At 36.3% G+C, this 14,929-nt stretch overlaps 2 protein-coding genes across 5 annotated transcripts in view; both read left to right on the forward strand.

Annotated features, from left to right (window-relative positions):
* The first annotated feature begins 85 nt into the window (after positions 1-85).
* LOC309498212 (uncharacterized protein) lies at positions 86-6,397 on the forward strand. The gene is made up of 10 exons (XM_082168777.1): positions 86-181; positions 529-652; positions 744-782; positions 1,487-1,636; positions 1,722-1,842; positions 3,388-3,600; positions 3,674-3,757; positions 4,475-4,616; positions 4,775-4,937; positions 5,229-6,397. Coding segments are annotated over exons 3-10 (1,104 nt in total). The 5' UTR covers positions 86-181; positions 529-652; positions 744-780; the 3' UTR covers positions 5,458-6,397.
* Positions 6,398-6,528: 131 nt separating this feature from the next.
* wdfy3 (WD repeat and FYVE domain containing 3) overlaps positions 6,529-14,929 on the forward strand; it is a 78,472-nt gene continuing 70,071 nt past the window's right edge. For 2 of the 4 annotated variants that reach the window (XM_082168738.1, XM_082168739.1), the window contains exon 1: positions 6,817-10,904. In XM_082168738.1, the coding sequence (XP_082024864.1) occupies positions 10,876-10,904 (29 nt within the window). In that variant the 5' untranslated portion in view covers positions 6,817-10,875. Of the gene's footprint in view, positions 6,768-6,816; positions 10,905-14,929 lie in introns of those variants that run through there. The other 2 variants (XM_082168740.1, XM_082168741.1) reach the window with 2 other exon arrangements.

Below are 14,929 nucleotides of genomic sequence, written 5' to 3' on the forward strand. Positions count from 1 at the left end.
TCTTTTTTATCTAAACGGCAGTTGTGCGTTTGAGTTGACAAGCATATTTGTCCCGCCCACGTGAGCCAACGAGCCAATAAGAAACATTGTATGCTATCTGCGCATGCTAAAGAAAGAAGTAGTCAGGAAGTTCATGCAGTGAATGCATCCATCTGGGCTTACGGGACTCTGTCATCTGCAGGTGATCTGCCTTGACACAATGCACTCTTTGCACCACTAATGTTCTGGTTTCAATACATGTTGAACTATCTTTTACTATGTAGCTAAATCCAAGATACAGTCATTATGTAACAAATGCAATGTCAACCTTGTTTATTTTATTTTGATCTGCTTGCGACTTTTCTAATGCATAATCAAGCCTTGCGAATCCTTCTTACGTTTTGAAGAACATTGTAATGGGAAAGTCTTGCTGTAGACAGCTAACACAAGAGATACGTTGTTAGATACTATACATTATGCACATTGTTATTGTTCTCTTCAATATCAGTAACTCCTTACAAACCTTTACTTTTTTGTCTATTTTAAAAGTAATTGTATTCTGGTGCATTCGTTTGGATAAAGAGAGAAGAGAGCCCACAGACTGTATCTTCATGTAGGAGGCGCTGTTGACATAAAGAATACATACTATCTGGAAAAAAAGTCGTTCTCCTGGGTAGGTTGCTAATAGATTCTGAAATAGTATCTGATTCTATGCATCTATGTACTGTATATTTACTATAATCAGAGTCCTTTTGCTACTCCAGGTATTAGAACTAACAACCAGCAGCTGGCATAAAAATAATGTAAGTATCATGTTAAAATAATGTCATTCAACATACAAGAATCATACAGTTGTTTGAGGTGATTTAATACTTTTATTCAGCAAGGATACATTAAACGGATCAAAAGTGCTAGTAAAGACTATTACATTGTTAAAACATTTCGAATGCTAAATGCTTAAAGGAAAATCTTTTTCAAATAAACGCTTTGGGGGAAAAACTGTTCTTTTGAACTTTCTGTTCATCAAAGAATCCTGAAAATAATGCATCACCGTTTCCACATAATTAAGCAGCACAACCGTTTTGAGTATTGATAAGAAATGTTTCTTGAGCAGTAAATGAGCATGAATGATTTCTGAAGTATCATGCGACACTAAAGATTGAAAATGGACTACCATTACAGGATTAAATTACATTCTTTTTTTTTGGTTAAAATAGAAAGTTATTAAAAGTGTATAATATTTCACAATATTACCATTGCTTTTTTACTGTAATTTTACTTTTTTTTTTTTTATAAAATAAATGCAGCCTTTTTGAGCATAAACATTAAAAAATGTAACCAGCAGCTGGCATGAAAAAATAATATAATTATCATGTTAAAATAATGTCATACAACATAGAAGAGTCATAAATAGTTCAGGTAAGTAGTACATATTATTAATGTTCATCATTATACTGAATAATTATACCCTAATGTGATATAAATGATGTTGTTATTTCTGTTTCAGGATTGTATTGAAGTGCTATCTCTCTCTTCCATTGGTGGCAGGGGCATTATTAGTGGGCCTTCCTTACAGTATCTCTCTGGTTGCCCAGTGGCTCTATGGCTGGCCCAGTAAACCAGGGTACCAAAAATATTTAGAGGCTGTCAAACCAAGGTGACACAGCATTAACATTTTGATGCTACTCTACTTTAATTGTAGGCTTTTTAAATAATGCCGATGTTTCTTGTACTCCCCGCAGACGCATATACTGCCTGACAAGAGCCGTGCTTGAAATGCTGAAGTATCTGCAGTATGGCAAACTGTATTTTCAGTGGAAACTGTGGTACAGTAATGACAAAAATAACAAGCACTATGTGAAAGTTAGTTCTATTTTTATATATTCCTGTTAATGTTAAGAAAGGGTGTGGTTTATTTAGCCACAGGGCACACAGTGAGCTATACAGTACAAGTCAAGTCACATTTATTTATATAGCGCTTTTTACAATACAGATTGTTTCAAAGCAGCTTTACAGAGATGACAGGAAAAGAATGCAAAAAAGTTTGTTTCAGAGTACAGAGGCACAGAGAGAGTTTAAGAAACAAAGCTACTATTAGGTCTAAATTTAGGACAGTGTTAATTCTTTTATTGTTTTGTGATGCAACATGAACCGCAATATTAAAATGTTTTGAAAATGTACTTTGTCATGAACTGCTCCGGAGACGCAAAGGCTGTGGATCCAAACGCAGTAGTTTCTTAAAGGAGTAGTTCACTTTAAAATGAAAATTAGCCCATGATTTACTCACCCTCAAGCCACCCTAGGTGTATATGACTTTCTTCTCTCAGACGAATACAATCGGAGTTATATTAATGAACACCCTGACGCTTCTGAGCTTTATAATGGCAATGCATTGCAACCATCTTGAAGCTCAAAAAAGTGCATCCATCCATTATAAAAGAACTCCACACGACTCCGGGGGGTTAATAAAGGCCTTATGAAGCAAAGTAATGAGTTTCTGTAAGAAAAATATTCATATTTACAACACGCTACAAAAGTAAAATTCTAGCTTACGGCCAAACAGCCAAAAGCAGTCTACTTGCGTATAAAGCGCAACTTACGCCAACTCATGACGTCAGAAGTAGCGTAGCCGTAGTGCATCATGGCGTAGTGTAAATATCAGCAGTGTGTCACATTACTCACATAAGTTGCGCTTTACACTTAAGTTGAATCCATAATATGTTCATTTGGCCGGAAGCTAGTTATTTTACTTTATAAAGTTTTAAATATGAATATTTTTCTTACACAAACTCATCGTTTTGCTTCAGAAGGCCTTCATTAATTTCTTTTATAATGGATGCACTTTTTTTGAGCTTCAATCTGATGGTTGCAATGCACTGCCAAAGCTCAGAAGCGTCAGGGTGTTTATTAATATAACTCTGATTGTACTCGTCTGAAAGAAGAAAGTCATATACACCTAGGGTGGCTTGAGGGTGTGTAAATCATGGGCTAATTTTCATTTTAAAGTGAACTACTCCTTTAAGGTTAATCCAAAACCACAGGGCAAACAATCCAGATAGCAACAGGGTCCAAGACACAGGCAAACCGGCAGACGATCGGGACCATAACACAGGAAACCAGAAAAGCACTCAGATATGCCGTGGTGATTCAAACAAGACTTCAGAATGAGTGAGTGAAAACACAGAGCCTATAAAAGACAAACACAAACGAGTTAAAACACACACAGGTGGAAGTAATGAGACCTAATGAGTCCAGGCAATGTTTTATGGGAAGTGTAGTTAATGATGGGAAAGCAAAGGAGAAGGGAGGATTGCCCTCTAGTGGAAATCAAGGGCACTCCAGCTGATGGATGTAACACATTTGTTCATTTCTGTTTTACTATTTCATTGTTGTTCTGTCCTTTTCTAGGGCATCACCTTTGGTCGCAGAGGGAATAAGTTAGATTTATATTATTCACCAAGCATGGGCCATTCTGATGCTGCTCCTGTACCGGTGGTTGTGTTTGTGTATGGAGGAGCCTGGGGTTCAGGAGACCGCTCTATTTACTGCCTGTTAGCCTTACAAATGGCAAAAGAGCTTAATGCCTCTGTAATATGTCCTGATTATTCCATATTTCCAAAGGTAAACCACCTATAAATATTTTTTATTTACTTTTTTAGTGTGGATTTTTCTTTAATGTGTGCTGTGTTTTTAGGGAAATGTGTTAAATATGATTCAAGACATTAGTGACAGTTTGCTGTGGGTGAGAGAAAAGGGACATGCGTACAATCTTGATCAGGTGAGTTTCCTGTTCCATGAACTTAACAGAATGTTAAATGTTGTAAAAACTTTTAAAATTGCATCACAAATGCCAATTTAACAGTTCAGCATTACTCAATGCACTTTGTAATATTAACTTTTTAATGTTTAATATTAGCACTTTAATATTTCAAAGTGCTTTCATTGTACACTACCATTCAAAAGTTTGAGGTGTGTTATTTTATTTAACAAATATGCATTAAATAAATAGAAAGTGGCAAAGACTTTTACATTGTTACAAACAATTGTATTTCAAATAAATACTGTTCTTTTGAAATGTCTATTTATCAAGGAATCCTAAAAAATGAATCACTTGTTCCAAAAAATTATCAAATGATGTTTCTTGAGCAGCAAATCAGCATATTAGAATGATTTTTGAATGATCATCTGAAAGTAATGGTTACTGCAAATTCCACTTTGGCATCACAGGAATAAAGTGTACTTTAAAATATATGAAAATAGAAAACAGTTATCTCAATAAATTGTAACAATATTTCACAATATTACTGTTTTTACTGTATGTTTGTGAGCACAAGAGATTTCTTTCAAAACATTTTTTTTTTTTTTATCTTAGCGACCCCAAACTTTTAAACGGTAGTGTATATTTTCTATGCTATTTTGTAATAAAACAGTTTCACCTTGGCTAAATTGATGTAGAAATCTTCATCTAATTCTGAACCTACACTTTTTAATGCAGGACAACATAATATTAATAGGTCATTCAGCAGGGGCTCATCTGTGTTCCATTACCACACTGTTTCTGGTGAACAATGTAGAAGAATTGTTCATTGAGACCAACAAACAGAGAGATCTTGTATCTGCCATTAAAGGAATCATAGGTAAATCAGTGCTCCAGATTTATTATGTTTCTTGTATTATGATTGTTTCTTATTTAGCATAGCGGTTCCCCTGTTAATTTAGTTTGTTTTTAGAAAAAAACATGATCAAGTAAAGCAATATTTTTCATTCATGTTGTGTTTTTTTGTCTTTGTAATAGGTCTGAGTGGCGTTTACAGTATAATGGATCATTATAAGCATGAGAAAATGCGGGCTGTTGAATATGTGTCAACTATGCACAAAGCTATGGATGGTGTGGAGAACTTTGATTATTATTCACCAACATCATTACTCAAGAAATTGAATAAGGATCAGTTGAAACGGTATGACAGTTATTGCATATTTCTATTCACACATTAACAACTGCTGAAGCAGCAATACGTTCATTTGTTTTCTTTGTATCACTATAGTAAATTGGCCAACTTGTTAGATTGCCAATGCAGTTTACCAAGTAAAGGTCACGAGTACAGTACAGAAAGACATACAGCAGAATACAGTCAGGGTGCTGAATAAAGCTCTGTGTTATGTTAGCTAGTGTGAGGGTCAGAGCAATTCATTATATCATTGTAGAATGAACTGTAAACACTTTATAATTTGCTGTGATTTTCTTGCAGCGTTCCTCCAGTGGGTTTGCTTCATGGAACCAATGACATCATAGTTCCGGCGGAATCATCAGTGATGTTCTCTGAGCTCCTGACTTCTCTTTCTGTCAGTATGTCTCTTTATCTAATACCTAAAATGAACCACACCGAGATGGTCACTGACCTTATGGCTCCAGACAGGCACTTTTACCATTCTGTTTATGGCTGTATTAAACAGGAGTACCGTAAATTTCAGGGTTAGGTTGATTAATATTTTTCATTAGTCATAAAAGTCATAAAATTACTAATATAATTTTCTAATATGCCAAACAGTCATTATCCTTAAGTCATTATATGTTCTTTAGAGTTTAATTGTAAGTTTACATTCAATTTCTGATGATGTTTTCCTCTGAAATGTTTAATTTTCCATCAAAATGTGTTCAATAAGATGAAAACGTTAGCTCTGTGCTTGTTCATTTAAATAAAAAAAATAATCTGTTTAAAAATCTACCTTTTAAGTGAAATTAAATGCAACGAAAAGAGATTGTTCCAGTTAAAACAGGAAGAATGAATGAATAAAGATACAATTATGTTTCGCATTCGAAAATGCAATATGCTTGGAGAAATACTGCATTCTTATACATATATTTTATGTTTACTTGTGTAAATTCTTCTATAATGTTTATTTGAATCATACATGTTTATCTTTGTGTTCTACTTACAGAATTAGTCATTTGGTTATTGATCTTCTTTTGTTTGTTTGCCATTCACAGTTGATGCCACATGATCTTAGATTGAATAACATATGCTTCAACTGTGCATGCTGTAGAAATGTTATTGATTTATATTTGCTTTTGTCATGACTGATGAAATGTTGTTGCCAAGAACACAATTATGTCCCTAATCGGGTGTTTAGACCAGCATTGAATATTCACCTTATAAGTGAACTGCTCCTTATTGTGGGAGCATATGCTTATGATTATCTTAGGAATGTAAAATGGATGTAACATAAAGTTATAGCACAGTAGTAGGATTTATTATTATTGAGAAACGTGTTTGATTATACATGTGTTACAAGTGAATATATTTACATATTGATTGCACTGAAACTGTAACATCCACATCAGCATCATGTAAAATTGACATTCCTTTCTTCTTTTACTGCTGTGGCAGTAAAGTGCATTAAACAAACTATAAAATTCTGACAGATTGGCCTTCGATTATTACCTGACCTGAGTAAAAAAAAAACTTCCTCCAAATTTAAACGCAGAGCTGCATCGTTGAGGCCAGCAGGAGTCGCCGTTTCCCGTGTAATTAAAGTACTACAGCGAGCACTGGGAGGCAGCGTCTCCCACACCGCTGAGATCTGAAGTAGTGCTGGAGCTGGGACGAGCTCAAGCCTGTGTTGTTTGGGATGTCGAGGATTAAATATGGCCACTAGCTAGCTGATCTAACAGAACCAGTAACCACTTCAGAAAGCACTGGCATCACCCGTGAAATATGGATGGGAAGAGCGCAAGAGGATCTCTTTAGAGCGCTTCTCACTGACGCTTGAACACATCGGCTGGTCTGGTGAGTTCTCATGGATATGCGGATACACTGGAGACATGCAAAATATATACACACTGGCGCTAGCTTCCTTCCTCCAAAATACAGCTTCATTTCTTTGCATCTTTCTAGAAATGTAAATATGTTATTCGGTTTATATAAATGACATTCAATGCAATCCAGCTGTGGGAAAATGAAGGGCACAGCTCGGCATGTATTGGTTGTGTGTAGCCGGGGCTGGCTAACTGTGGCTAGGAGAGGAGGACTCCGCTAGCCTGTTACTGCTAGCTGCTGGCGAATAATCACTCATGTGGAGAAAATTCACAAATTACGATCGTTTATTATTGTTTACCTAGAGTTAATCATATGCGTGATTATTATTACTTATTTTGAGGTTATTTAGGTTATGTTTGGTGAGCTGTAATTGTCGTACTGTCACTGAAGATATCGCCTCATCCCGACTGTATTGAATTTTATTTGTGGTTCATGTCAGTTTGTAATATAATAATAATAATAATATATTGTTTTGTAGTCTGGCTCATGTAACGTTAATTCCTATTTTCCTTTTCCTATTTTTACATGATGGCCGTTATTTATTTTTCTTTTCTCCCCCCCCCTCCCCGTTTAATTCTGATTGGCCTATAGGGTGTCTATTTTATAAAGCGTGTATAACGTAAACATTACCTTTCTGTGTTTATTTTACGGCATATGTGATAAAATCTATGTAGTGTTGACTGTCTGGCTGATTATGTACCCCAATTTCCCACACTGGATCAGTTGTCTGTCCGTTTGTCTGTCTATCTATCTAACGTTACACATGGACACTCATGAAGGCTGAAACTAATCCCAGTAAATCATCTTTCAAGTTGTGATATGGAGGCCATGGTGAATTATTGGGACACGGTGTAATGGTGAAGTGGTGGACAGCTGCATCAGGTAGAGGTCATGGACTCATGAACAGCTGTGTGTGGCCTTCATACCTCCAGGCTGCTCATGCCATTTAATTTGTGTTGTGTGTTTTGGTGAGGGTATACAGAACTGTGAATAAGATAAGAGACAGACTATTATTGTGGTTTTATTATATCAACACACCATCCTTGTATTGTGCAAGTCATTCAACCTGTGATTTTATCCCAGGGCCATCATAATATTGGCTTGGGGCCAAATCAGTCAATCGTGACATAATTGCCCCTATTTAGAGGCTATAAACCTAGTTTTCAGTTTTTCTTTACTTTTACTATTAAACCTTGTTTGACTTTGTCACTGTCTTAACTCGAACGGAACAATGTAAATTTAAATGTCATTACATGATGGTTTACAGTAGCTACTAGTGCATCACATTTAAAAGGTTAGTTCACACAAAAATAAAAATTCTGTCATTAATTTCTCACCCTAATGTCGTTTTAAACCCGTAAGACTTTCGTTCATCTTCGGAACACAAATGAAGATATTTTTAATAAAATCTGTGCCAGTTCTGTCCCTCAATTGAACTACCACTTTGATGCTTCAAAAAGTTCATAAAGAGATCGTAAAACTAATCCATATGAATTGAACGGTTTAGTCCAAATTTTCTGAAGAGACACGATCACTTTATATGATGTACAGATTGAATTTAGACTTTTATTCACATATAAACATTGATCAGCGAACATAAACAGATGCTCAACCCAAACGTCTTGCAGAAGCTCAAACGTGCTGCGTAACACGAGAATGAACCTCATTGGTTCTTGCAGAAGCTCAAACGTGCTGCGTAACACGAGAATGAACCTCATTGGTTCTTGCAGAAGCTCAAACGTGCTGCGTAACATGAGAATGAACCTCATTGGTTCTTGCAGAAGCTCAAACGTGCTGCGTAACACGAGAATGAACCTCATTGGTTCTTGCAGAAGCTCAAACGTGCTGCGTAACACGAGAATGAACCTCATTGGTTCTTGCAGAAGCTCAAACGTGCTGCGTAACATGAGAATGAACCTCATTGGTTCTTGCAGAAGCTCAAACGTGCTGCGTAACACGAGAATGAACCTCATTGGTTCTTGCAGAAGCTCAAACGTGCTGCGTAACATGAGAATGAACCTCATTGGTTCTTGCAGAAGCTCAAACGTGCTGCGTAACACGAGAATGAACCTCATTGGTTCTTGCAGAAGCTCAAACGTGCTGCGTAACACGAGAATGAACCTCATTGGTTCTCGCACGTCAGACGAACATGCTTGAGCTTCCATTTACCACAACTGATATGTGAGTTGATGAATGTTTATTTGTGAATAAAAGCCTATTCAATCTGTTCATCATATAAAGCGATCGTGTCTCTTCAGAAAATTGTGACTAAATCGCTCAATTCATATGGATTAGTTTTGCAATCTCTTTATGAACTTTTTGAAGCATCAAAGTGACATTTGCGTAGCTTTCTATAAATGGACTGAAAGCTCTCAGATTTCATCAAAAATATCTTCATTTCCAAAGATGAACTAAAGAATTACTGGTTTGAAACGACATGAGGGTGAGTAATTAATGACTAAATTTTCATTTTTGGGTGAACTATCCCTTTAAGATTTAGCCCAAGTCATTTAGTAAACCTAATGTAAAAAACATGTCTGTAAAAAATGAGTGTGAGTTCACACAGGATGTATAACTAAAGGTATGTTGCTTGATAATGTCTCGTGCAGTGGACTTCCAGGGTATTTGACCATTAAGTGAGATTCGCACGCAGGGAGCATTAATGTTCAGTCTAGCATAAGAAGCCAGTGTACATCAATATCTCTTGACAGGAAATGGAGATGGGAAATGTACCCAACACATACTCAGTACTACTAAGTTTGGCTAAAATGAATTTAGTGAAAAGGAGTTAATGCTCTGGATTTCTTTTTTTATCAACCTAATTAACTTCAGGTTTGGTTTATGTGCAGCTGTTTTCAAGTACAAAACACATTTAAAACAATGTTTAAATGCAGTTATTATCATGGCTCTCATAACAAAAAGAGCCATTTATTTTCATATTAAAACATTTATGACTAAATGTAGGGACTTTCAGTATTACTAAACATATCAGTTGGAATTTTTCTATAGTAACACACACACATGTGTGTGTGAAACTATGATCATTTATTTTTATATTTATTTCCATATGTTATGTTGTGATACCTAAAACTATACCTAGGTGCCATTCTAAATGAATGTTTTGTGAAGTGAAGTGAGTCGTGCTCGCTGCTCGGTGTGTATTATTGAGCAGTGAATCAGCACTCAGCGTCACACATTACACATGTGATGTTTTACACAATTCAAACTTCAAGCTGTTACTGTTGACCAAATGACATTGTTGGAAACATGACTCGCATATATGCAAAGAACTTTAGCCGAAGCGTTTTGTGTCATGAATCGGTGCCAGTAAAACCCTTCTACAGATTAAGCGTCACCTCTGTGCTTTTTGAACAAAGCTTCTCTTCATTAATGTCGTTGTGAGCTGCTTTTGATCTTTATGTCCTCAGACTGTTCTTCAGTGCTTTGCTGCAATCAGATTTTCTAAGTGCCGTTATTGTTTTCATATCTGTTTGAAAAAAGGCCCCTTATGTAATATTTGAATCTTCAGTGATATCTCATGTTTGCACTGGATTGTAGATGTTGGATATTTTTGTGTGGTTCAGGTTATTTAGTAGGTAATGTTCCAGTGTTCAGCAGTGTGTAGCCTAATTCCTCAAAATCAGATGACTGACTTCCCCTTTTCAAAATATCCAGAGCTAGACTAGATTACTAGTCATTACTCTGATTTGTTGATCGATTTTAGTTTTTATTTTACAACGTGATCATTTCATAACCGCCATCTGCTCTTTAAATGTTATCGATGAATCCCCCTGTACTGCCGATTTGGTATCTCCTGGTATGACACTGGTCACCCCCCCATGATGTAGCCACGTGGTAGAGCTGGTGACAGGGAGGATCAGCTGTGCCAGTCCCTGCAGGCTTGGCTCTCTGGTACACACACAGGTCTCCTGGCAGTGCCAGCAAAGAGCGTGAATCGGCACTCGCTCCCACAGCGTCCTCTGCCTTCTCTCATTTTCCTAGTCGACACGGCACAAATTACAAAACGGTTGTTTTCTCAGCAATCTCTGGATCTAAATTACCTCTGTAACAACGAGGGATGCTTGCAGAGCACCGGGAGAACAGTAGGTATGGAAAAAAACATGTTTGATCAGTGTGTCTCCATGGTGACAAGGCGTTTGTTTACAGTTTAGAGCCGTGTGTCGTGGATTTATTTGCTGCGATGGTGGTCTTGAAATGGCTTCTTACTTTCTGCTGAGGTTTCTGGCAGCGCTTCGGTTAGAGAATCACACATTTTTGAATGCCACGTGAAATTCTTTTATAATTAAAGGTTGTTGAAGGTATAACAGATGAGTAGGCAAATGACAGATGGCACAGCTAGTGAAGCAATGGTGGCGTTTCTCCCGAAGGAATGATGGTGTGGAGCAACAAGAGGTTGCTGAGAGTTTCAGATGTAAGAAAGGGTTAGATCTCATTTTTTGAAGTAATAAGCTGCTTGCATCATTCACTGTGGGCGTAAATGTTTTCATCACTGCTTCATCCTGGCAGTCATTCTTTTCTGAGAATTGTGATTTTTTTTTTGTGATTTTTTTTTTGAAGACTTCAAGCACCTGGTTTCTGGCTGCTCATTGCGAATCAAGACATGTTTGAAACCAAGGGGTTCATTAGACTCTGACTCATTCAACACTGTTTACACAGGAAGGGCTCTTGACTTCAAGAGATAGATGTTGATTTGGGTGTGAGGTAACCAGTGATGGTGGTAAATATTAAGATCATTATTTTGGACCATGTCACTTCAGCTTGTTACTGTTCTCAGTTATTACGTCACCAGTTTATGTCGTCCTCCCCAGATTTAAACAGTGATTTACTGACTTTTGAGAAGATTTCACCTAAATGGGGATTAAAGGAGGTTTTTGCAGGACAAAAAGTTGTATTATCTTTGTTCATGTATAAAGATGACCTAAAGGTTTCAGTCTAGATAAGTAGTAGGTTGTCAATCATCAGGTTGGAGTTGGAATGCTAAATTACTGCTACCTAGCCCGCATGATGTCACAGGAGATTCTTACCATACTCCATTTAGAAACAATCACAACATTGCAACTTTATTTTCAGTAAACTTTTTTGCCTTTGTACTGGTTTTGTTGAGTGTTGCATCTCTTATTGAATTGATATTCTTCTTGTATTGAGCACTGCATGCACTTCTTGTTGACTCTTGAGGGTTAAAAGTGCTTGACTTGTATAATTAAACTAAATATTGGAGGTTGCTTTGGTTCAAAATGTATGTTCTTGCTTGGCATCTTCCAAGAACTTAAAAATGATAAATGTGGTAATTCGTTGCTATTAGTAAATCTGTCCAACAACCTTGTAATAGTACTCTAATGTTTAAAGGTGTGGTTAGTTAGAATTATTATTATTTTTTTTATTTTTTTTATTTTTTTGTGTGTTAAATAAATAAATACATGTATTTAGAAAGGATGCATTAAACTGATTTATAATGTTACAGATTATTTATATTCTATTGAACTTTCTATCAAAGAATCCTGAAAGAATGTATCACTATTTCCACAAAAATATGATCTTTCTGATAGTAAGATAGTTGATCATTAATAATAATAAGAAATGTTACTTGAGCACCAAATCATCATATTAAAATGATTTCTGAAGGATCATGTGACACTGAGGATTGAAGTAATGTCTGCTGAAAATTTAGCTTTGTCATCCCAGGAATAAATTACATTTTAAAATATATTCAAAAAGAAAAAAATTATACTAATATTTCACAATATTACTGTTTTCACTGTTTTTGGTGAGCGTAAAACATTAATATAATACCAACCCCAAACTTTTGAATCATAGAGTCTATAAATAAGACAGTTGGGCTAGCTTTTTTGTTATTTGTTTTTTAATCAGTTACCTCACAGAATGGCTAAGCAGAATTAAATAGTTTTAAATAGAATTAAATAATTTGTTGTTGTGTAGACTAGACATTCATTTGTTGATTTATACATTTTAAGTTATAACTGCTGGCACATTGAAAGAAAAAAACAATAATAACAAATTAAGTGGTTGTTGACCAAATATTGTAGGAACTAGGGATGTCAACTTACTAGGGCTGTCAAGCGATTCAAATGTTTATCTAATTAATTACACAATGTGTTTCATCTAATTAATTACACAATGTGGTGATTAATTAATCAAATTAATCGCACGTCAATTATGATTCAATAACTATACTTGTAATGTTTTTTTTGTGAAATTATACTCTAAATAATAAACTAAAACTGCCAGTAGGTGGGGATAAATGTCATTGAGTCATTCATTCTTCCGATTTGTTCATACGGCTGATTCATTCAGAAATTAAGTAAATGGCTCTCTTTATGAATGGGTATTTAGCTATGTTTCCATCCAAAGTTGCGAATTTAACTTATGTGCAAAATTGCAGTAGCGCATAAACATTTGCGAATAAAGCACCGTTTCCATCCAGTAAGCCAGAGAGAACAAAATCGTCACTTCCTGATAAACTGCCGCTAAATACTCGCGCCTCAGAGCGTGCAGACGAAATGCAATAAAGTTATCTTGCTTTTAGAGGGATTCCTGCTGTTTGGGAGAGCAGTAGACAGTTCTGGCAGGTAATTATACCAAACCACTATGACGCATTGTAGCAAAATTTGCATCAGCGTTTCAGATGAGCAAAATGTCAAAATAGCATTATGCTGTGCAACAAGAACAGTCCAGTGGTTAGTCCAGTTATGCCGTCCCAAGTCTTTTTTGATGCACATCGGGGAATTGATTCTGTAAATGTGTTTCCATCGTAGTTTATGTGCATGTTTTCTCATCAGATAAAAAGTTTGTGCACATTTTTAGAATTTGTTCATCTTGGCGTTTCCATCCAGCAAAAAAAAAAAAAAAAGAAAAGCGTTATCCCAAAATGCGCATAAAAACAGGTGGGTGGAAACATAGCTATTGAATCATTGGTTCACCTGATTGATTCACTCAAAACACGTATTCATTCAGAAATGTCGCACCCAGTGTGCTTTTAAAACTTAGAAGCTTGGCTTTACAGTGAATATAGGGAATATGACCATCACTTAACAAGTGCTTTTAAATTTGCTGACAAATTAGAAGTACTTTCATAGTGTGAAAAATAACTGCTTTACATGAAAATGTCATCTGTAAAATCATAGTACATAACAGATAGACTTGCGCCATATATCATTGAAAAGGTCTCAACTAGCAGATTACAATGAGCATATTTGTTTCAGTTAGAGGCCAAACTATACCAAAGTATTTGTATAAAAAATAGCCACTGACATACATGTAAACCGTATACACATGATGCTTTTGCACCACGTTTTGGTTTGTTCCCGCGAAACCTTAGTAAACCATAGTAGATCATATCTTTATTTACAGCAAGTGGTCTCGAACGAGCCCAGAGCCAACATAAGACAATGCGTAGATTGTGGAGTGACATGCCATGCTTCTTGGCTAAGGCTATAGAACTTCCGCGATCATGACGCCGTCATTTGAAAATTCAACCAATGAAAAAGGCTGAATCCGAAATCACCCCCTAAACCCTCATTCACTATTCCCTACGTTAGTCCACTGAAGGAGTGAATGAAAAGGAGAGAGCGAATTCGGACAGCCGTTGAGCGTACATCAATTGTACAATCGTTATTGCAGTGCAATGTGGGATTGAATAAGTGCACTCAATACGTCCACTATGGTTTCGGACCCCACTACAAATGCCCTATTTAAGGTATAGGGGGCGATTTCGGATTCAGCCTAGATCTCGGGTGTTGTGAGTGAATATAGTGGTATTAGGGATGTGCAGAGACCAATCGGACACTGTTTAACAGCTGGAGTGCGCATGGATTGGTTTGATCGCTCAGATTGACAGGTCTTGATTTACCATGCGCCATAGAATAGGAGCACACATTGGAAGATAAATTGGTTGGTTTTAAAACCAACCATAATTAACCACACTCCTTGGTTAATTTTGTTTAGAAATAAATGGCTAGCCTACCAATCCATTGCAAGGCTTGAAGACATTAATACACTTCAAGTACTGTAAGTACTGCACGCTCAGGTCATTTTTCCTTGTGTGTCTGCTGCACGTGTTTTGCGCATGAGCCGCACGTGCCTCAAAACTACGC

The sequence above is a fragment of the Leuciscus leuciscus genome (assembly GCF_965113295.1).
Source record: "Leuciscus leuciscus genome assembly, chromosome: 5".
Classification (NCBI taxonomy): Eukaryota; Metazoa; Chordata; class Actinopteri; order Cypriniformes; family Leuciscidae; genus Leuciscus; species Leuciscus leuciscus.